Source organism: Sceloporus occidentalis, unplaced genomic scaffold (genome assembly GCF_023333645.1).
Source record: "Sceloporus occidentalis isolate IW3139 unplaced genomic scaffold, rSceOcc1.0.p SCAF_3, whole genome shotgun sequence".
NCBI classification, from domain to species: Eukaryota; Metazoa; Chordata; class Lepidosauria; order Squamata; family Phrynosomatidae; genus Sceloporus; species Sceloporus occidentalis.
This window is the reverse complement of record NW_028316983.1, coordinates 100,062,058-100,086,242: the sequence shown is the minus strand read 5'-3', so window position 1 is coordinate 100,086,242 and position 24,185 is coordinate 100,062,058. Positions and strand designations below refer to the sequence as shown.

Sequence of the window (24,185 nt, the reverse complement as noted above, 5' to 3'; positions counted from 1 at the left end):
CAGGGAGAGGGAAGACAGAGGAGCCCCAACACGGAAACTGAATGTGTAAACAGGAATCTTATATAATGGGATCTCACTCAGTCTTACTTACTAGAGAAGCCAAGAATCAAACGTGCCACTAAAGACATTTAACTGAAGTGCTCTGCCACTAAGGAGTAATATGATTGCCACAAAGATGGTGAACATGAGAAAATGTTAAGGGCCCACAAGTTGCTCCAAGCAGTCAGACACAGTGGACAGGAATAAACTATAGATCCAGAAAGTCATTCTCAACTAGGATTTTCTGAACTGCCACAAGTCATTTTAATCTTAAAGTAAGAGAGCAACAACTATATTGGATCCTTTGCTACAAAACAAAGGTATGTGATATGAAGGGGTCAAATAAATTCATTAAAATAGATTTAAAATTGCTGCTAAGATCTTCTAATCAGTACTTTCGATTTACTTAGAGCAGAGTTTGTTTAAAATCAGAAGGTACTTTCTGCTGAATTCAGTTGAGACCTTTACAAACCTAATTAGGACTGCAAGCTTATGGAATCTGTACCAAAACAGAAAAATTGGGTACATAGAACTGTCGTCCTATTGCTAGCAATGAACTCGTTCTCTGACTGCTGATCTTTATGTAGTCAAAACATCACTAGCCAAACCACAGGAGGCAATGTGACATAGCAGAATGTCAAAAATTGTAGGAAAAAAAAGCTTAAACGGATGGATGAGGGGGGTTACCTTCCAAATAACCCTGTGAAGACTCTAGGCTCAAGCATTCACAGAATGCTGAGTGCTTGTTGGATAAATTAAACAGAAAATGCAGATGGGGTACAATGAGATATTCTGGAAAAGGGCATAACACTCTGAGAGAAGCACTCTGCAGTACATTTCGTTGCAGGTGCCACTTCTGTACCTATCTGGACTACTGGAAACTGCTATGGCCTAATATCACTTTCTTTTTTACTTTCACTGATTTGATCTGTAAACAAACAGAACAAAAATGAAATATACACAGAACAACCTTAACAAGAACAAAAAGTAACGATATCTTCCAACTGTGGAATATTTTCCTATTTCACCTTTACAAGACTTACCATCTCCTTCACGTTTGCAGAACTTAATAAAGCATCCACAGCCATAAGTAGACAGCAGCTATTTTCAGTAGTAATTCCCTTCTGAACTGCTTCGAACAATTGATCAAACAGCTCAGGTTTGCTGCTCATGGCTTGGGCCTAGAAGACACCATTGGAGAAATTGTCAATTGAAATCCTTATGCTATGCAGTTTGCTGGCACATTTACTTTTTCTAATATACAGTGGACCCTTGGTATCTGATAGGGTTTGGTTCCAGGAAACCCCCCTCCCCACCACCACTAATGGATCCCAATATTCATGAATGCTCAACTCCCATTAAGTACAGTGGATAGTAAAATGATGTCCCTTATATAAAAAGCATTCTTTATAATTATTTTTAATCTTTCAAGCTGTGGATGCCTGAATTCATGGATAAAGAATCTGTGGATATAGAAGGGTGACTGTATAGACAATATTGTCCTTGTTTTCACGCTATGGGCCAGCAATATGTTTCAATCAGTAGTCAGCCAGGAGTCCTTGAAAAGCTCATCAGCAAGACACAAGTGGTATTCATCATCAAAGGTTCTACTGCAGGGGCGGCAGGGGCTTTTATTTATTAGCTTTTTATCCTGTCCTTTTAAAAACTAGTGCTCAACGAGCTAACAATAGCACTAAACATGAACAATTTTTTGTCATCAAAATCATCATAACAATCAATAAACTTCAATAAACATAACGATTCCATCTTTGCTAGTTCTTTGTGTAAGTACACTGGCCCTTGGTATTCACTTGGGCTTGGTTCCATGGATACCAAAATCCATGGACGCTTATGCCCCATGAAATACAACGACATAGTGAAATGGTGTCCCTTATATGAAATGGGAAAAACAAGGTTTGCTTTTGGCATTTACATTAATTTTGAATAGTTTCAAGTCGTGGATGGTGGAATCTGTGGATAAAAAAAATCTGTGGATATAAGAGGCTAACTGTAGTGAAATACTTGCCATATTTAAAGGAGTTTTTACTATGAACTTTCCAACTCTGCTGGATCCCTTTCCTTTTTCTTTCTCCTTCCAGCACTATTTGGATGATGAAAGACTAACACTGCAATCACAGGCCCCCAGACTGTCCCCAGATTGCAGTCCTACAAACTAATACCCAAGAGCAAGCACCACTGAACAACATACACAGCAATGTGCCGAGAATTTCTCTTGCTTCTACTTCTAAAGCTGAACTCTACCTAGTCAGAGTGATACTGGAGTAGCTCTCTGAAAAGCCCTGCTTCTAGGGATATATACTGGAGGAAAAAGTGGAATAAAATGAGATGTAAAGGATAGGAAATGCTGAGCATAGTAGTCAGCAGCAGCTAGGACCCAGAACAGCAGCAATGCTACGTAAAGAGGAAAAAACAATTTCCTGTCTTCAAAAACTCAAATGCTAGGCACTAGGCCTGACTGTAACTGACAGTTGTTAATGCGCATCTGAATTTTTATAGCCTCCACATAGCTAAACTACTAATGGCCCAATTCTGTATATCTTGTCCACTCAATATTCTTCTGGGAGTAGTCCCAGCACTTTTACTATCATTAACAGAAACAGTACCATTAATTCAATTTTTAACATTCCTTTCCTCAAAAGAATTCAGAGGGGCTAACTATTCTGCACACAAACACACAGTTAAAATGACAACTACTAAAATTACAAATCTAAAATCATTAATTATATACACCTTAAATTACAAGAATTAAAAATCCAAGGTTACAATTATCTGCTACTATACATAATAATATAATACAATATAATAAAAGCAATAGATATAAGCAGCAAAGACGAACCAAATACTTTGTTATTCCCCAAATGCTTGTGCAAATAAGATAAGCTCTTAACTCGTAAAAGACAAAAGAGGTGAGTGGGGCAGCAAGTGGATCTCTGATGGAAATGAGGGTTCTATAACATTACTAAACTCCTGTCACATGTAGTAGCCCTATGGCACTACATATAGATCTTCTCTGGCTGATGTTAAATCATGTGTGGTCTTTTAAGTAACTGGGTCCCAAGCTGCTTAAGGTTTGTACACTAATACTAATCCTTGAATTGAGCCCAGTGGCTCATGCAGAGATTTCTGAATGAGTACTTAGTCCTCACTGTTCCCACCACCATTCAGGCAGCAGTCTGTGGACCATCATCAAGAGAAACCCCATGTGGACTGCATTGTAGTCCATCCAGATATTATCAGAACATGGGTTACTGTGGGCAGGTTATCCTGCTCCAGAATACTTGAGACACAGACTTATTTCAACACATCATGGCTTTATTCTTTCAAAATCATAAGCACATCCTTCTAATACTTTATGTTTTAGGGAAGAATTGGGTTGCACTAATTAAAGCAATATTTAAATAACACAAAATGTTGTTTCCCCATAGGATTAGGCCAAGACAAAAGCAATATACTCTGACAATCTATCATTCCTCTGAGGACAAGGGAAAGCCATATTTGTTTGTTTACAAAAATTAAAACTTCTAGTGAGTGTAGCAAAAGAGTTCAAATGGGAAGATATTGAGCAGCAGCAGCAGTAGTAGTAATGGGAGGTGACACTGGTGGCGAATCTTGCAGAGATAATGGCAATGACACTGTAGCTAACTCTTGTTATTACTGTGCATAAGAGGGCACTTCTCAAAGTCTTTTACATAAGACTAAATATACACACACACACAACCCAAAAGCAATCAAAAAGCCCTTAAGCAACATACCACCTTGCATGAAGGCAGCTTGACTGAATAAAAATATATTTGTCTACTGGTGGAAGGGCAAAAGATAGGGAGCAAACCTAGTTACGCAGAGTAAGAATCTCCAGGGCCTGAGAACAGCCACAAAAAAGGCCCATGAATGATGAATGACTGTTGGGGGAAGCAAAGCCCAACAAAGCAGGTTTTGGAAGAGTTCATATTCATCTTGTTTTACTTCTCTAACCCTGCTGTACCTGATAAAATACCTGCTGAATAACATTTGAAAGAGTAGGAAAGAGCAATGGGAACTGGCTTCTCAACAGAGTTGATGGTACCCCTACTTTCCTTCTCCCCCAGTTGAGACACCAAGCTTTTAGCAACAGCTATGATATCTTTTATTGTATCACTAGTATATTTTGGTATACTTTACCTGTAACAGGGCAGAAAAGCTTTCACTTTGTATTATTTCAGGAAAATTCATCACCATAAATGCTATACACTCTTCTTGCAGCCTAGATGCCAAGGAAAGAGCTGCTTCAGTCCATTTCACTTGAGGAAGAATACCAATTAACTGGTTGGCTTCCATCAGAACTTGGGCTGCATTTTGTGGGCTCTTGAAATAAAAATAATACACATGTGGTCTGATAAATACTTGACACAAAGTTTCTATGCCATGCTTCAATACATACATGCTGCACACTATAATAAACAACTGAACTTATTTCACTTCGATTACAATTAGATTTTTAATATTAAGTGTTCCCAGGGACAGCCAATAAAAATACAAAAGAAAATCAAATGCATCTTTGTTAAATTCTAGCAAAGCACAAATCTTTTCATGTCTATACTTCCCCAAAGTGGGAAAAATATTAACAAAAGGTGGAAATCCTAAACTGAAATAAATCCAACAACTGTACAGTAATTGCAAGGTATTTTTTTTTTAGAAAAGCAAACAGTTCTAAGCTCAGAATTGAGTCACTCCAGGCCTCTCCAAGAGATCTACATAAAATGAAGAATGGTACAAGTCAATGGTGCAAATGAAGATTTTATTAATAATTAATAAATACTGCAGGTGTTTACAGCAAAGAAAGCTCACTGGCTTTCAGATAGGGAGCCAAAACCCACTCACAACAAATTGAAGGTCCCAAAGCAGGTCCCATCCAGACATACCCAAAAGCCTGTATCCACCTTATCCTCCTTTTAGTCTGGAACCCACAAAATATGACTCTGTCTAAGGCCTATATACCCATGCCTATTTAGAAGACGTTGAACACACAGGATGGAACATGGATATGCAACTCCCCTAGTGTGGCACAGAGCCTCAGCAAGGGCAGAAAAAGTCCCCGACCTAATTCTTAAAGATGGAGCATCTGGTAAACTCAAGGATATTTCTACATGAAGTGGCCCTTGCTTGTTTACAAAATGTGTAAAATGAATTAAAGGAACCTACATGACTTTACCAGCCTATGTGGCTGACTGACAGCAGTAGAAGCATGTGTCTGTACACTCAGAATGCTATCTAATAGTTTTCTAAAACCCAGGCAAATCTTGGGTTACCTTTGAGTACATAAGCCATCAATGTAGCTAAGCATAATATTTATATTTAGGAAACAGGATATGGTTACATTTCAAGCATATTTATTCACCCTGTTTATTCACCACAGTGAGGAGTATAAAGAGAAAATGTAAGGTAGATGCCCACCATAAAGCTATGACCAGCTTTGAGCTACCCAATAAATATTTACAGCAGATAATCTTCTGTTTATTTAGTAGTTTAAATAATTTTTATTCAATATTCCTTCAAGAGCCTAAGGCTGGTAGAGATTAAACTATAAATTAACAGTCTAAATTATAATTCAATAATGAAACAGCAAGAAAAAATAGAAAACAAAAGCAATAAAAATTATATAAAATCTAGACAACTAAAACACACAGAAAACCCTGTTGATTTTTTTTGTACTTAGAAAACCAGCACACAGACATACCAATGAGAGGATCAACATTCTTAGACAATCATTCTGAAGTTCAGTGGATAAAGTTGCAAAGCTCTTGTCTGAACAACATTTTACAAAATTCTGAACTAGCCACCTGTTGAACGGGAAAAAACTTATTTAGGCAAAATCACTCTTTCAAATCAAGCTTCACATGCAATTTCAACCGTCAGAAGTAAGAAGCTGGTGTGGTGGTTTGGGCATAGGGCTATAATTCTGGAAGTTAAGATTCAAATCTCAACTCAGTCATGGACACCTACTGGGTGACCCTGGGCAAGTCACACACTCTCAGCTGTAAAGAAGGCTGTAAAGAATTGTAAACCCATTCAGGACAAATCTTGCCAGGGAAACTGTGGTGGGGTACAGACCGCCAGAAAGAGGTGCCGGGGAGGCACCTCTCTTTGCTCCGCAGCAGCGCCGCAGCAACCAAATTGTGCGACGCTGCTGCGCGGCAACAAAGGAGCATTAAAAAGCGGCTCCTTTTTGTGGCGCAGTTACGCAGCTGCAAAGACATCCCTATGGCGTCGCAGCTGCGCAGCACTGTTTGGACGCTGTGCAGCTGCGACGTCATAGCTGTGCGCCCCGTGTGGGTGGTGCTGCACAGCTGCGACACCCTCATCATGTGCTAGGGTTGCCGGGCATGTGCACGCGCCACCCCGAGGCAACCCTAGCACGTCATGGGCATGCCGCAAAGGGCCTATCTGTACAGGGCCTGTGATAGCTTTGTCTAAGACACAGAACAACAAATCAAAATATGACATTTCCCACTGAATTTATAGCAAAATGTTATGCTGGTTCTTTTAAATAGAGTTTAGTCATAAGGCAGAAGAACAGAAAGAAAGAATCAGATATTGGATGTTCACTTACTTCATACAAGTATTGTAAAGGTTTTTTGCTCCTGTTGAATGGGCAATAGCTAGACATTCAAGAACAGGCTGATGCTTTCCAAGCACAGGCTAAAACAATTAGAATACAAGCAGAATTACTTTCAATTAGAATATAAGCACAGTTACTATACTCTAGCAATTGATGAGCTGTTAATTCAATTAAGAAATATTTTCAGTGAACTGAGTTTTGTGTATCACCCCGATCCAGATTCCAGTGGAATTAGACTGCTACTATTCACTATGCAGTGTGATTTCTTGACAGTTTCATCTAAAACCAAAAATATTTAAATCTATTTCTTCCAAGGAATCCTTTCCATAACATTTTCTCTAAGGACCAACACATAACATCTCTGCTGCAGAATGTCTGCTTTGCAGAGGATTCTGAAGGAGTGTTGCATGGCCTACATATTCTCCATCTGAAGGTAACATCCTAGCTACCTGCATCTCATAGTCAAACAAGATGGCATCCTAGAACAGCTATAGCCATCTTCCTGTGGCTGCATAGTATGAAGAAAAAGATCAGTAGTAGGGGGCAAATATCTTGTCATTTAATGAAGGTACCTGTTTACTGCTACTGTTCTTCTAAATAAAAAAACCCTGATAAATTTCAGCTACACACAGGATGGAAACAATGATATAAAACATTATCCAATGTGCCTTCTGTGTAACAACCCTATTTACAGATAAAATGGTTTCCAGTAAAAGAAATCACTTACATTTCCTATTTATTCAAAACATTTTCTTCTCTTGCCTCTAAAATTGTTCAAGGCATTTTAACACATTTAATTGACACTAAATTGTTTTATTGCTATTGGTAACCTTAGGTAATTAATTACAATGACCGGGATGAGCATAACACTTTTTATGTACAAATCAGCTGTCTGGCTTGCAATACCTGGGTCCAATATTTAATCCCAAGAATTTCAGTCTGTTTGGTTCTTCTTGCAATGAAAAACAGACCGACAAATAGGAACATACCTTTTGAAAGAAGTTGCAATAGTCTCTTTTCAGAACATATATAGCCACTTCTTTTAGACCTTCTAATCCATACATATCTGCAATGCTCAGTATGCAGCTAAAGTAAAAACAATAATTGAAGTTAGACATAAAACAATCATAACAGAGTCACAACAAACTACACTAATCAAAGGTTTGGCAAATTCATTTTCCTTTCTGTGAAAACTTTTAGAAAAATCTCATATCCATACATTCATAATCAGTTCAAAGCACACAGTGTTCCCAAGATATAGTAAAATTTGCTGGTATGTTAAAAAAAAAGAACAAGTTGTTATTTGCAGCATTTAACAGGCATAGCACTGTATCAGTCTGCTGAAAGGATACACACCACTTAAATGTGGCTTAGTGCTCACACTTCACATTTTAAGCAGGACTTTCACAGAATCTCTGAATGGAGAGATTAGTTATGTAATCATGCTCTCTACTGCACAAGTGACTAGAAAAGGTGTATGTCTAATTAAAATCTTCAGTAAGAATCCTTGTTAGCTACTGCATACATCACCCTCCTGATGTCTTGGCAATTACAATGTGGAGCAAGGCACAAGATCACCATTCTTTTCTTCCCTATAACAAGCAACCTCTTCCATTTAGTATTCTTAAACATGACTAACCATTATGTCAGCAGTAATTTTAACTGCAGTTAAAGCTGATCAGGGTTCCCTCTTAACCAGAATTGGGGCACTTTAACACACTCTAATTCAGAGGAAACCTGGTTAATACAACCACAGTTCACTTCAGCAGCAGTGTTACACTTCAAAAGAAGTGAGGTAGGAAAAAGGTGTTCATTCCTGAGAACATAAGGAAAGCATTAAGAGAGGAACCGCAAATCACACATCCTGTTCATGGTCCAACATCAAGAGACTGTGAGCATTTGTTCTGCACTAACCCCAAACATATGTGAGTTCCCAAACATATGTTTAGATGTCAGAGTCACAGTGGTAATACACACATAGTCTCCTATCCAGTGTTTGCTGCAACACTTGATCTTTTATGTAAGGGAATAATGTTATGAATCTGGGAACTAGACATTTGGTTTACAAAAGGCTTATGTAACAACCAACATTTGGTTTACAAAAGGGTTATGTAACAATCAACAAGGTGGTTAATAAACAGACAGGTCATAGATAGGATGCTCTCTCTCTCCTCTGTGTGTGTGTGTGTGTGTGTGTGTGTCTGTGTTAACACATATATACCAAAACACAACTTGCAAATATGTGACTAAAAGCAACAAGTTTCCCAGACTCTTTGTGATGCAGCAAAAAACACAGGGATACTGGATCAATCATTACCATTTTTTTCCTTTATAAATTTGTTTGTTATTGCTGTCTTATCAGTTCAGTTGCCAAGTAAAATAAGGTGTCATGCACCCACACTTTACCCCACCAGTAATTCAAATATAATTACAGTGCAGTGCTAATTATTTCTGGGGCCTTTACCATTCAATTTATTTAGGTTGTGATAGACCTTTCACTTGATTGTAGATGGATAAGAAGCAGAATAACCCTGCTATGCAATTAAAAATAACAAAGCCTGACACATACCCAGCATCTGCCTTGTTTGGGAAATCCAAAATTGCTCCATAGATAAAATGCAGAATGACTGTCATTTCTATGTGGTTTATGCTGCAAAAAACAGAATGAACAATCATTACAGACACCAGCATCTGCTGAATAAAATAGATCATTCACATTTTATAAATCCCAAGCACTTCACCAAGACTGAACTGCTACCCCATCATATTCCAAAACAAAACCACATCAAGCTGAAGTTATACCACTAATATTGTGTAAAATGACACATGGGTTGCTTTCCTCAACCACAATGTTTTTAAAAAAATGTAAACTGTAAAGGTAATCTGAACAAGATCGGCTTTTTGAAAGCTTCAGCGAATTTGCCCTTGGCTATGATCCTGAAACTTCCTAGCCGAATTTGACAAGACTACTTAGGAGGAAGAGACTTCAGCACTGTGTGATCTAGGGGTTAAGCTATTACAGAACTCATCACACTTCTAAGATGTTTAGAACAGATCAGCAGATTAAGATGTCTTTAGAAATGAAAACCACAGAACATCTCCAGGGAAGCTCATGAGCAGATGGACAAAACATTCTAGAACAGATACCACACTACATGATGGTTTGGCACAACAAAAAGATGTTCAGAGCCTCCTCCTCCCTGGCTTCATGGTGGTGCAGTGGTTAAAATGCTGGTATGGCAGTCACAAGGTTGTGAGTTTGATCCCAGGGGCTCGAAGGTTCACTCAGCCTTTCATCCTTTTGTAGGTTGGTAAAATGAGTACCCAGTTTGATGGGGGCAACTGGCTTATACATTGTAAACTGCTTAGAGAGTGCTGAGTTCATTGGTAAGTGGCATAGAAATGTACATGCTATTGTTATTGCTATGTAGGAATTTTATCCATCCTTCCCAATTTACTGCTTTCCTTGAAAGTACTGGAAATTATTATTTGATCTGATTTTCATAGCAAGTGAAATGTAAATCATACCTTTTCGGTTTAAGACAAAAAGACAAATTATGGTTTGTCTCAAAGCAGGATGAGATACACAGATGGGACCAGGAAACAAGTGGAATACTCATTTTAGCAGCAACCATAGTTGGGTGTTACATCAGAACAAAGCCAGTGTGGATGTCTTCTCTCTTTAATTTCAGACAGACAATTTCGGAGTGTGGTTAATAGTGATACACTGTCTTACAGCTTGGAAGGGAGGAAAATAGTTCACGTGGTCAAGATAGAATGTCTGAGATTGAAACAAGTCCTGCAGCTTCTTCCTCTTCATCATTTCCCCAAAATAATAACTTTACATACACAGGGATACTAATGTGTCCTGGAGAAACCTTCTAGAGCAGTGCTTCTCAGGCTGATGTGATAGGGCCAATATTTTTTTCTTCCATTGTACCAGGGGCCAGTACTAAATTTGTGCCCATAGGGCAACATTTTTTTTTCTTCCTTGGAAACTTGCCAGGCACTGGCACTGTCCAGGGATCACCACTTTGAGCAGGACTGCTCTAGAGGGCAGCAATACAAAGGTGATTCATGGAAAACCAGCAAGGATTGCCTCTCTGCTACTTTCCTGCAGCAAGGATTGGATTCCAGTGCGTTCTGTGAATGAAAGGACCTGCTCTGTTCATGAAATGGCCAATCTGTGTCCAACGCAACCCACTGTGCACTGTTTTGGTTAATGTTAACTCAGAAAGGATCATGTAGAGCTGGAAAATCCCTCATACCAGGTTATGTTAGTGAACAAGTGAGGTTACAGTTGTATTATTTTTATAACTGTATTTTATTATTTTAACATGTAGCTTGTTTTAATATTGTAATAATTTAATTCTATTTAATGTACTATTTTGTATGCTTTTAATTGCACAGTTTTTTAAAGTTGTGAGCTGCTCTGAGTCCCAGCTTTGGGAAAAAGGTGGGATATAAATAAATATTATTATTATTAGTAGTAGTACACAATGGTGCTGGGGCGTGGAATATCCAAATTCCAGTCTTAGTCATCCTCTCTCAGCCTGACCTGAGGATAAAGGGGGGGGGCATGTTTTATGCCAAGAAAAGATGGGATATAAATGTAACTACTGGGAGCTGGAAATGTCTGAGTACCAGATGAAGAGGGCAAGCTACATGGGATGGTCATTGTTTTCCGGCTCTTACTTCCTCCAGAGACATCCACCTGGCCAGATTTGGAAACAAATGGTAGAATCTGACTAATTGTCCAGCAAAGCAATTATTTTCTTATACTCCTGCAATACGCTCACACATTGTGAGTGTACTGGCAAATCATCTCCATAAAACAAATAAACTCCATGGAATGCTTCAAATTCCTCCTTCCATATTAAATTTCCTTCCTCCTGCCTCTCCCCTCTCCAGTCAAAAGCAGAATGGCTATGTTGAAATCATGTTTTGTTCTAAGCACTATGACCACATTTTTCTTTACCCAGAGATCTACTCTGGCTCAGTGCATTACAATAAACTCCTGACATTTAATGTTCATCTACACCACAGCTTTATTGGCTTTCTCACTGTGTTTTCTTATCTACTACCATCTCTTATGATTATGATGCTACAGTCTTGTCTTCTATCATGTTGCCTCTCTCTCTTTCTTCTACTGTATTTCTTCCTCAAATACAGCCTATTCTATTCAGCAGTCTTTTCTAATCTCTACAATGCTTATTCACCATTATATACTCAGTGCTCATTTATTAAGCCCTGTCCTCCGCACCTAGTTTTGCCAGAGCAAGCTAAGGCTGACTTTAATCATGCTAGGCTGGGACACTATCTCTGCCCCCGTCACTCACATATCAATACACTGAAACGTTTCCCTAGACCAAGAATGACATGACTTATATGAAGCACCTGATGTAAATGGGAAAAGAACAGGTTCCATACAAGTGGCTAACAACTTCACTCATGGAGACTCCTGCTAGTGGAAGCAACAATATTCACCAATTCCCCTCCATTGCTGGAACACCTATAATTTTGTATTGGAGGACTGGGTGGGAGCGCTTTGCAACAGTGTGGGAAGTACTACAGGGAAGAGGTTAGTTGTGAAAATCACCCCCCTTCCTCCAGTAGGAGTCTTTGCTGGATTGTTATTCCTTCTGTTAATGGAAAGGCAATTCAGGCTTTAGTCAGCCATGATACTGTTCCTGCATTTCATTCATAATGATGATATGTGGCCTCTTGAAATATTAAATATGTTTAAGGAGCATTCAGTGGTTGCATTTAAAAAAAATTTTTTTTGTTAAGTGACAAAATCAAACACAGTTGTCTGACTACACAAGAACACATGAGGTAGCCATAAAAACAGCATGAACAAGCAGCCCTGCTGCCTTGACAGCTGGTCTCTTAAATAGCATTTTCATTATTTCAGGATAAGCCATATGCACTATACTCTTCAGTGTTTATAAAAACAACTTGAGTATCTGCAATGAGCAGGATGGAAGGAAAGGGGATGTTTCCTTTGTAGGAGCTGTTGTTTGTTGTTGTTAGCTGCCCTAAAGTTGGTTCCGATTCATGGCGACCCTGTGGATGAGACATATCCTATCTTCTACTGCCTTGCCCAGATCCTGCAAGCCCTTGCCCATAACCCGACTGATCAAGTTTATCAATCTGGTTTGTGGTCTTCTTCTCCTTCTTCTATCCTCTGCCTTTCCTTGCATTATTTTTTCCCCTAGTGATCCGTGCCTTCAAATTATGTGGCCAAAGTATGATAGTCTCAACTTGATCATCTTAGGGGCTTGACAGACCGCCCTGAAAGGGTGGGCTGGAGCCACCTGTTTTTGTTCCTGACAGAGGTCACAGCAGCCAAATCGTGCGGTCTTCCTCTGAAGCAAAAATCAGGTTCTATCATCCATTAATGATGCAAGTGCAGCACCATGCAGATGCTGCGCCACACTTGCTTCAACATGGCAGCCCCCGTGTGGACGGGAGGCAGCCATGATGGTGCTGTGGCCGCACACTAGGGCTCGGTCGCTCTGCAAACCCGAGCCCTAATTTTGGCCCGAGGCCGGTGCTTTGCACCAGTCTGTACCAGGCCCTGGTATCCAAGGAGAGCTCTGGTCTGATCTGTTCAAGAACCCATTTGTCTTCTTCACAGTATCCTAAGTACTCTCCTCCAGCACCACATTTCAAATGAGTTGATTTTCTTTCTCTCTGCTCCCTTCACTGTCCAGCTCTAGCATCCATACATGGTAACTGGGAATAGAATGGTCTGGACAATTCTGATTTTAGTACTCAGTTGTATGTCTTTGCTCTTCAGTATCTCATCCAGTTCTTTCATAGCTGCTCTTCCCATTTTCTAGGGGCTGTACACACAGCCCTGAAGGGGCAGACTGGAGCCGCCCCTGTTACAGCCAGATCGGGGCCACGACAACTGCACACCGATCTGACATTTGCAGGGCACAAAAAGGAGCCACAAAAAGCCCTGCAAAGGGTATGATAGCCATGTTGCTGCAGCTTGGCGGCACTCCTTTGGCACTGTGTCATATATATGCAGCGCCATGATGCTACGCCCCAACTGTGCCCCCAAGCCGGCCCAAACTCCCAGCCTGCACAGCCCCCTAGTCTTCTTCTTATTTCTTGACTGCAGTCTCCATTCTGGTCAATGTTTGATCCTAGATATGGGAATTCTTTAATTATTTAAATTTCCTCATTGTCTAGATTGAATTTGTGTATTTCTTCTGTGGTCATTATTTTTGTTTTCTTTATGTTCAGCATCAGACCTGCCTTTGCACTTTCATCTTTGACCTTCCATAGTAATTGTTCCAATTCCTGAATGCCTTCTGCTAATATTATGGTGTTGTCTGCATATCTTAGGTTGTTAGTGTTGCTTCTTCCTATCTTAACTCCTCCTTTTTCTGATTCTAATTCTGCTTTTCTTATGATGTTTTCAACATATATGTCAAACAAGTACGGTGATAGGATGCAGCCTTGTCTGACCCTTCTGCCTACTGGGAACCACTCTATTTCCCCAAATTCTGTTCTGACGGTGGCCTCATGTCCTTGGTACAGGTTCCTTATCAGGACTATCAGATGTAGTGGCACCCCAATGTCTTTGAGTGCATTCCATAGCTTTTTGTGATCTATACAATCAAATGCTTTGCTGTAGCCTATGAAATGCATGCTGATTCTTTTTGGAATTCTTTGGTGCGCTCCATTAGCCATCATATGTTTGCAATGTGGTGCCTAGTGCCCCTTCCTTTTCTGAATCCTGCTTTCATCTCTGGAATTTCTCTCTCTATGTATGGTTGGAGTCTATGCTACAGAATTTTGAGCATTATTTTGCTTGCATATAAGATTAGCATTAATGTCCTATAGTTGCTGCTGTCTTTTTATCTCCTTTCTTATGTATGTATATCGAGTGTTTCCAGTCTGTTGGCCACCTCTTTGTTTTCCATATTTTTGACATATTTCAATTAGCACTAAAGTTGCAGTTGCATCTGTCTGTGGGCATTGTAGCAGAGCAATTCAACTGGGATATTGTTTGGTCCCGGTGATTTATTTTTCCCCATTTCCTTTATTGCAAATTCCACTTCCATTTCTCTGTATTGGTCATTGTAGTATTTCTCTTTATCCCTGCATCAGAGGTTGCACAGTTGTGTTCATACTTCTGGTTTTATTTTTATCTCCCTTTTCTTTTGCTTTTCTTCTTTCTTACTGTATGAAGTGTTTCATCTGTCACCCATTATGTCTTTTTTTATCTTTTTGGCCATTGTTAGTGTTTTCTTGCATTTTTCTTTAATGATGTCTTTAACTTCTGTTCACAGTTCTACAGGTTCCCGGTCAATTATACTCAATAGTTACAAATCTGTTTCTCACATTGTCACTGAATTAATCTGAAATGCTATTCAGGTCATATTTTGGTATAATGATGGTTTTTGCTTTCTTCTTCAGCTTAACTCTGATCAGGGACGTAGCCAGGATTTTAGGAAGGGGGGGGCAGACTAAGTGCCACCATTATAATGGGTCTTGGGCGCGGCGGCGCAGTAGCACACACCATTCATTTTTCTAATGGAAGGGGGGGTCCAGACCCCAAGAACCCCCCCCCCCTTGGCTACGTCCATGCTCTGATATTTGTTATGAGCAGCTCATGGTCTGGTTTTGGCCACAAGGATAGAGCTTCTCCATCTCCTACTTCCAATTATGTAGTCTATCTAGTTTTTGTGTTTACCATCTGGTGATGACCAGTCTCCTATCTGGTTGTATGAAGCAGGTATTTGCAATTAATAGACTATTGACCTCACAGAATTCTGTCAGACACTCTCCTGCTTTATTTCTTGTTCCTAATCCAAATCAGTTTAAACCAGGTCTGAGCTTGGCCTACAGGGCCAGTACCCTTGCTGGCTGGTATGCAATGACAAACTCCTTATCCCAGCAAAGGAGCTTAAGGCATCTTCCAGACTTCTTCTCATAAAGCCAAAACAAGTTCTGCCATTCTGTCTGAACTGAGGCAATGAGCAGAGCTTAGCAAAACTACTTTTTTTGGAGTAGATCAGAGATGGGAATCATGAGGTCTTCCACATACTATGGGACCACAAGTCCCAACAGCCCTAGACAATGGTAAGGAATGCTGGGAGCTAGAGTCCAATATCCTTTGGAGGACACATGATTCTTACCCCTGTACTAGATTCTTGGAGTTGTGGTGCAAAAAGGTAACTTTTCCAAGTTCTACAATATATATACTACAGTATTAGAAACACCAGGGTTTGGATTTTCTGAACGAAAAGATGCATACTTGTCAAAATAATAAGGTACAGTGGACTCTTTCCAGCCATAGCGGTTCGGTTCTCAGTCCCTTCTCCTGGATGGGAAAAACACAGATGGCTGTGTCCCATATTGTTCAAAGAGTGGCACCATACATGTGTCTACATCAGTATGTCCGTGCCATTTTTGAATAATATGGGGCATGGCAATCCATGGGCAGTCAAATCTGCGGATCACTGGCCCAGCAATGTGGCAGGCCCACTGTACTCTCTTGGTTCTAAGCAAGGTCATGGGAAAAAACAGTCTCATACTTTAGCAGAGACAGGATGTAACCACTTGGCAGTATCAAAAAGTGTCTCAAGTTCTTTAAGCAGCCAAAACTATAGGATAATTTTTAAGCAGTGTCTAACACCATACCCACATCATGTACAGATGCATGTCCAACAGATTGGTAAGTGCAGGATGGAAGCTTCTTCCTGATATGCAATGAGTCATATCCCATAACGGCATTTTACCAATTTGCAAAGGATAAATATGCACTATGTCCCCTGCTAATATTAGACACTGGGTGGTAATGGCAAATCTATCTTGATATAATTTCCTCTAATAGCAAACTCAGTTGGCAATAAGACTGGAGACAAAAAACAAGGCAATTAAGAAAAATCAACATGGTTGAGTGAACCCTGAGTTATGTAGAAAGACAAAAGTTTCAAAAGGGGGTGCACACCCCTCCACAAAAAATCCACCCAGTGAAGACAAAGCAAGCTCAGTGCCCTTTAGGAGTCACAGAATTCTCAGTATCAGTTGGGAAGGGGGGGGGGGTTTAAACACCTGAAAACTATCTGCAAATATATGAAAGAGAGGGATCGTTGGCATGCCTAATTGCCTTATAATTCATAAGACAAGTGGGGAAATTTTCATGGCAAAAATCAGTTTCAGAGCTAATCTTGGGGGATGCATTCCAATGCCTGCAGTGAGCAGGTGCCAAAGGAAAAGAATTAAAAAAAGGAGGGAGGGGAAGAGGGTTAAAAACAGCAACACATTTGAGATTTTTAGTCTCAATAACTAAGGGCTGGTCTGTATGATTAAAAAATAGCTGGCCCTCCACATCTGTGGCTCTGACTTTTGCATTGATCAATAAGTTCTCTCTAGGAATCTCTGGCGAGTTACAGACCTCCCAAAACGGGTAGTCTGCCACCGGCGGCAGCGGCCAAACCACGCAGTTCCCAGGCGCAGCAAGAAAGAAGCGCCGAAATGGGGCTTCTTTCAGTGACCTGGAAGTGGCGCCGTGAGGCGCTAGTCGCGCACTTGCGGCGTCACTTCCGCCGCACGACGTCCGGACGCTATGCGTCCGCAACATCAAAATGGCAGCCCCCATGTGGACGGGCACCGCAATTTTGTACGGACTTGGTCCATATTAGGGTTGAGGGGCGTCCAGAAGGGACGCCCCTTCTCAACCCTAACACGCCTCTTCCTAACCCTAATACGCTCCTTCGGCGTGTCTGTAACACGCCTCTAAGTCCTCCAGCACAATTCTGCCAGAAGCTGACCACAGAATCATGCTGGAGTAGCTAGAGATTCCCAGAGAAAACATTGTCAAGGCATTTAGGTTATCCAGTACAATTCTATGGTCAACATTGGCCAGAGATGCACTGGAAGACCTAGAAATCCCAAGAGGTATTCTCTCAGGTTAAAAAAAGAGTAGGTCTTTATTTGTGCATTTTCCCATCTCACTTTCATGAGGGTCCTGCACTCCTAACTTCAGCGAATGTGGAGAGCCCACTGTACTACTGTTTCCAGTTTAATAGAATGCACTCTAGCCACATGCGATTTTCAGGATGCTGGGCTTTTTGCTCCCCCCCTCCAAAAACCACCTTAAATTCTGCAGAAAATGGCTTTATGGTTTTTATTTTAGTCTCCACAGAAACCTATATAAATGTACATTATTGCATGTGTGGCTGTCCGCCTGCTTTGCATGGAAACACACATTTTCAGCAGAGGGAAGCTGAATAGATGTAGATTAGTGCAGGAAAGTGAAGACAATTAACCTTTGATGCAAATGTGCAAAAATCCAGAGCACTGCAAATAATACACTTACATGTAGACTAGGTTTAGGAGAGACGTTCCAACATTCTGGAAAAAAGGAGGAGCAGGGAGGGACAGGACCTTTACAAAGAAGAGAGGACCTTTTCAAAGGCTGGGAGGGGACATGTAAAGAAGCTGAAGGGCCAGATTTGGATTCCAGGACAGTTGGTTTTGGGTTCACCCCCACAGTCTATAGCAGTGGTTCCCAACCTTTTCTACGCCCCACAACCTAGGGAATTAGATTCTAACTTATTCACAAAACAATTAGTGATAATGCATGACTTGTCACTCAAAGACACAAGCCACTCTTTGTTGCACCCCCTGAAATGCCATCTCATACCCTGTGGGGATGCAGGCACCCCAGGTTGGGAATCAACCCCTTGTCTATGGTATCATGGAAGAAAGTATGCCTAGCTGGCACTAAACAAGAGCACTCCTGGCTGTTAGAGAGTGAGGACACATTTTGTTGCTGGTCTCAATCGTAGTTAAACATTCATGAAGTATTCCACTTGCCGAGAGAACCATAATGAGCTATAAGAACAATGGATTTGATTTTGCTCTAACAGCACTCTCTTTTTCTCTCAGCAGTCGTTCACAGAGATTCATTGTTTCATTTTCTGCAAAGTCATGCTGCCAGTACTGCAGTACCCCAAATGCGGGCTTTCAATATACTTGGTGGAGCTGCAAGTTTATCAGAAAAGTCTGAAGATCTATCATAAAGGTTATTTAGGAAATCAGGATGTTGCCAATGAAACAAACAAAAATCCTATTATTAGATTTATGTCAAAAAATTGTAAGTAAGGGTCTATAGTGCCATAAAAATAATTGGTTGCGTGTAACACATAAATACATTGATGGCATGGTTCTGGAAAACTGAAAGGTTACTTACAGTGGATGACTGATTTAAAAAAATTGACAGATTTGAATATAATAAACATTACACATAAAATAAGACCATAGAAAAACAAACAATATTTGTTATTGGACAGCTGGAATCATTTTTGACATAGCAGAATAGTATGAAACCATCCAAAGACATCTAGCAAGAATTTTAAAAATGTTATTCGTGGATGATCTCCTCTGTTTAACCTTGCTTATATAATTTACTTCACTTATGCTCCAAACAGAACCCTTTCCACTCCCTTTCACGCTTTCTTCGTTCTTGAGAAATGTATATTAGTAATTATGTTGAAAATTTTAAGACTTATTCAGTTAAAAAGTACACACTGTAACTGAAAATTATTTCTTTTGCATACAACTCTCTGCATGGCCATGAATATCCAGCAGGGTATACTTAATAGGAGTACTGGATGCCTTTTGTCTTATGAAACTAAAATTACTAATTAAACAATAAATTATTGTTTAGTATATCTGGACATTCCATTCAACAATACAAAAGTAGGTGCTCTGCTTGTGCAACCAAACGCCCTCTTGCTCTCCTCTCCTCCCTTGCACATTTCTCTAAATCGACTATAAATGGTCCTCCAACTCCCTGAACCATGCCTGATGTTGTTGTTGGGGCTACTGTGGGACAAAACATCTTGGCACTGTATCTGTTAGTGGACATTGTTGGATTTACTTTGGGGCTAGGCTTCCTCAAACAACCATTTCAATGGTGAACCCATTACTTGGCTGTATCACTTCAGATCACGTGTTGCTCCCATGTTCCAAAATTTTCCTCCATACACAACATTCCTTATATAGTTCTTCTCCATGACATGTCAGTTTTCCAGGTATTATTATTTTTTTAATAGAGGAGACAAAGATTTCCATGTATGTGAATATGATGTCACCAAACTCCTAACTCCAGTTCCTGTCCTAGACTTAACTCTGCAAGTTTGATACCTTGTCTTCTAACTTCATCCTGGCTCAACATTCCTTTCTTCTCTGGGAGCAGCCATAAGCAGGTGTTTGAAGCTTTTGCTTCCTTTAAAAACAACAACACACATCTTGCCATGTCATCTGCATATGACACTCTATGGTTGATCTCTATTATGGTTTGTTTTAAAGACACTAACTTTAAACCCTAAGTTATAAAATTGGCTTGTTTAAAGAAACCACAATTAGGTTTAAACATAGTTTAGTATTTAGTTAACCTGAAATGGAAGGGATCTACCAATATACTCATAACTGCAGAAGACATGAAAACAGAGGGGAAGTGCACATGCCTGAGGTGGTGTACAGACTGCCCCTTTGGGGCAGCCTGCACCCGACCCTTTCCCCGACAGATCGGGGCCTCAGCTGCCACAGCGGCAGCCCTGAGGCCCCGATCCGCCGCTTTTCCAGGCCGTGGGGAAACAGCAAAAGGCCGCTTCCTCGCAGCCTGGAAAGGGGTGTCCTTGGGACTTCAAGCCCCAAGGACACCCCAACAGCGGCGGGGAACAAGAGAAAGGGGCCACTTGCCCCTTTCTCCTTTGTGTCGCTGGCGCAGCTGTGTAAAGGCTGTGCCAGCGACACAAAGGAAGGAGCTCAGTTTCGGAGCTCCTTCTGGCGCAGCTGAAAGGGTGCCACAGGTGCCCTTCAGCGGCGCCAAGACGTCACGTCTGTGCCATCCCATGTGGAGGTGGCGTGGCCGTGACGTCGTAATGGTGGCGCCCATGTGAACAGGGCGTCGCCATTCTGTACGTACTAGGGTTGCGGGCATCTAAAAGAGACACCCCCAGGCAACCCTAGTACGGACAGAGTATGCACGAAATGGCCTGTCTATACAGGGCCTGAAATGCAGAGCAGCTCATTCTTGTAACACTAAAAAATAATTATGGTCCCTTCCACACACAGCTCTTGTCTGTAGCGCTACACTGTTCTCAGACCATGCTCTGGGTTTTCTCTTACCACTGATTGAATCAATATTGACATATGACCTTCTTAATATTTAGACATCCTTGAACTCTCAAACTATGATCCTCTCTTCAAGCATCTGTAGCTCAGTTACTGCTTTTAACCATATTCATTTTTCCCAAAAATTGTAACACTAACAGCTATAAATTAAGTGGTCAATGAATCAAATAGTCAGATTGTTTTTCCATCTGCCACTCTCCCATCCCTTACTGTGCTAATAGCCATGAAAATCTTTTAAACCTTTAGCTTTACTGTAATGGACCAATATACTCAATTATGGCTTCCAGTTAACAACTGGGAATCAGCCACAAGAACCTGCACTCTATAATCAGATGTGGCTTCAATACTGAAAAAAGTCATTTTAGAATTTGAAACAGGGAAGGTCCATCTGAACACAAATAAAGTAAGTAAAAGAACACCTGATCAGCTTTTCTTGAGACTTGTTTATTACAACTACCAGTTCAGGTTATTTGTAATTCCAGTTTATATGGTCAAAACACCTTAACCCATGCTCTCTTCCCTATTCAAACTCTCCATTTCTGTTTCTCTGTTTAAATGCTGCATTCAAACACTGAATGTTTTCAGAGCAATATCAATAAATCTTAGTTAAAACAAGAAAGAAAAGTCTGCATTCATTGTTCTGGAGCAAAAACTGCTAAGCATGGTTGAGGAATTTGTCAGCATCAATATTAAGGCTACCCAGGGCTTTCTTTAAGCTAAGACATGAACATGTGGGTTGAAGGTTGGAGATTCTGATTTCAAGGAACGCTACATTAGCCTTAACTATGGTTTAGCTAACATCAGTTGTTGATAAGCCCTTGAAAAGCAGTTACATCTGACAATTTCCTCCAGGCAGAGGAGACATAGGGCACATCCAGAATTATTGAAAAGTCCCAGATTTTGTTCCTGTTCTCTCTGATTTTATTTGTTGTTTGTTGTTCTGTGCCTTCATGTTGTTTCTGACATATGGTGACCCTCAAGTGAATCTAGCCTGGGGTTTTGTTTTTGTCAAGATTTGTTCAGAGGGGATTTGTCTTTGCCTTTTTTCGGGCTGAGAGAGTGTGACTTGCCCAAGGCCACCCAGGAAGTTTCCATGGCTCAGCAGGGATTCAAACCCTGGTCTCCAAAGTTATAGTCCAACACTCAAACTAACAAATCTTGCAAGATCTCTGATTTTATAGTGGGTTGAAATAAATCAATCTGGGGACCTGGTACAAAAGTTCTCTGATTGTACTGGGAGGTGATAGAAAATATTCTAGAATAAATAAAACGTATGGATTTGCAATATAAAATTGGAAAGTACAGGAACTAAATCTGGGACTTTCTGGTCTTTTTCATTAGTCTGAATGTGCCCATAGTGGGAAGGCAACACTAGGCTGTCTTACAATTTGTTACCAATGGTGCGTAAGTAGGTAATGTTACATCCCCACCAGCTCAATAAGTCATGCTAAAGACAGACAAGGAATGATAAATGCAAGGAAGCACAGACTGAATTAATTACAATGCAAATTGTCCTCTGATGCAGAATGCTCCTAGTTACCTTTGCAACTCATATTTCTTAGGAATAGATGTAGATGAATATTGAGAAATTTCCCACTAGCTAAAAAGCAGAATTCTTACTCAAATATATTACACAAAATACTGTGTCAGGACAGATTAATTTGACTTGCTTTTGTAAGCAGCATGGCTGCTCTGTATTTGCAGGGATTTTAAATTGCCTACCTTTGCTCTCATATGACTTGCAAACAAGTATGCTTACCCTTGAAGAGTGATGTGCTCTTGAGAGCTTTCAGCCCAGCTCCCATTAAGCATAGCAGCAAAGTAACTAGATCTGGCACACAAAATAGCCCTGGGAGAGGGAAAGCAGGGTGGGATAAAAACACAAGTAAACATTATTCTACTAGATACAAATATTTATTTTAGGAAAGCTGTTACAAAGGGTTGAAATTCTTTGCCCTTTACATACTAATATGTCTGCTCACTGCATACTTATTCCTCCTAGTATATCTGACAATTTAATCCAATTTGTCACAGATTGAGAAAAACTGCTACATTCTGAAACGCCTCTAGTTAACAGCTAGTTCACAAATCATTTTCGTTATCCATAGAACAAAAGCTGGAGATATCACTCAGATTCCTAAACAGCTGGGATTTCTCCCACTTTGAACACACAGCAACACTTTATACAGCAACAGCACTGTAAACTCCCATTACAGGTCTTTCATCTTTCCGCTCAGTAAGGAAAGAAGTCTTTTGGAGGGCAGATCTGCCATTTAACTGTAATTCACATTTTGAGCTCAATCTTCACACATCTATTTTGCCATAAATTTCCCAGTATGATTCATTCTGGCAAAATGATATGTTTAAAATATTTCTTTAGGAGAGAAATACAGAGGAGTTTTTTTTTCCTTCTGGTGTGTGTGTGTGTGCGTGCTAATTTTCAGGTTCAAAACACATGAACTTTGTCAATAAATACTTGCTTTCACCTACATGAGTTTTGCTTTTCTCTAAAGCAAGACTACTCTTGTGCCGTCCAGGACAAAGCTTGCTCCTTACTACACATTCATATAATGTATTAAAAGCTATTGGGACCTGCATCCTAAAACAGCTTTCACTCCAAACTGAAACTTGCTGACACTGAAGTGATCTAACCAACTTCACCTGGCTTCCTAAGAACTATTCTTTCTTTTCATATTTTACAACACAATGTTCAAGAAGCTTCAATTATCATCCCATGTTGTTGCTCTTCTACTTTTCTAAATATAGGATGAAGCAATCAGAGCTTGGGAATGAAGTTGGTTCTTTCATGCTCTTTTCCAATTAATTTGGCATTCTCCCCATTTCTTGCATGTGATGCTATATTATGTATATTTGTGATAAGCAACTTGTATCCTGTTCACCTATTGTTGAATGGCAACTTCCATCATACCATAACATACTGTTTGGCGATGAGAGTTGCAGTCCAATAACAGTCTAACATCAAGAGGCCAGATCCATTCCTAGATATTTCAGAAGATAATAATCCAGAAACAAGCTCTGTATATGAATTTATACATTTGGAATATTGTTTATAATTGTTTTCTATACTGTTATCAGTTAGGGAGAGCATGTTGTATGTCCACATCATGAAAAAGGACCTGGCTAGAAGAACAGTATTTTAGAATAAAGGTTGAGTATCTTTTATCTGAAAATCCAGAATGCTTCAAAATCCAAAACTTTTTCATGAGTGGCTAAGATAGTGACACCTTTGCTTTCGGATGGTTCAGTATACACCAACTTTGCTTTATGCACAAAATTATTCAAAATATTGTATAATATTACCTTTAGGCTATATGTATAAGTTGTATATGAAACATACACG

At 40.1% G+C, this 24,185-nt stretch overlaps 2 protein-coding genes across 3 annotated transcripts in view; both read right to left on the bottom strand.

Annotated features, from left to right (window-relative positions):
- The window catches only part of BTBD8 (BTB domain containing 8), a 58,499-nt gene that overhangs the window by 13,853 nt on the left and 20,461 nt on the right, over positions 1-24,185 (bottom strand). The window contains exons 1-8 of one of the 2 annotated variants that reach the window (XM_089515606.1): positions 22,584-22,662; positions 10,184-10,335; positions 9,225-9,305; positions 7,645-7,741; positions 6,647-6,735; positions 5,774-5,876; positions 4,219-4,401; positions 1,083-1,220 (exon numbers count right to left, since the gene is read on the bottom strand). In XM_089515606.1, the coding sequence (XP_089371732.1) occupies positions 1,083-1,220; positions 4,219-4,401; positions 5,774-5,876; positions 6,647-6,735; positions 7,645-7,741; positions 9,225-9,305; positions 10,184-10,290 (798 nt within the window). In that variant the 5' untranslated portion in view covers positions 10,291-10,335; positions 22,584-22,662. Of the gene's footprint in view, positions 1-1,082; positions 1,221-4,218; positions 4,402-5,773; positions 5,877-6,646; positions 6,736-7,644; positions 7,742-9,224; positions 9,306-10,183; positions 10,336-22,583; positions 22,674-24,185 lie in introns of those variants that run through there. The other variant, XM_089515605.1, reaches the window with a different exon arrangement.
- Positions 1-24,185, bottom strand: part of LOC149316476 (protein SPO16 homolog) — a 67,648-nt gene that overhangs the window by 33,449 nt on the left and 10,014 nt on the right. The gene's annotated exons all lie outside the window — the stretch shown is intronic.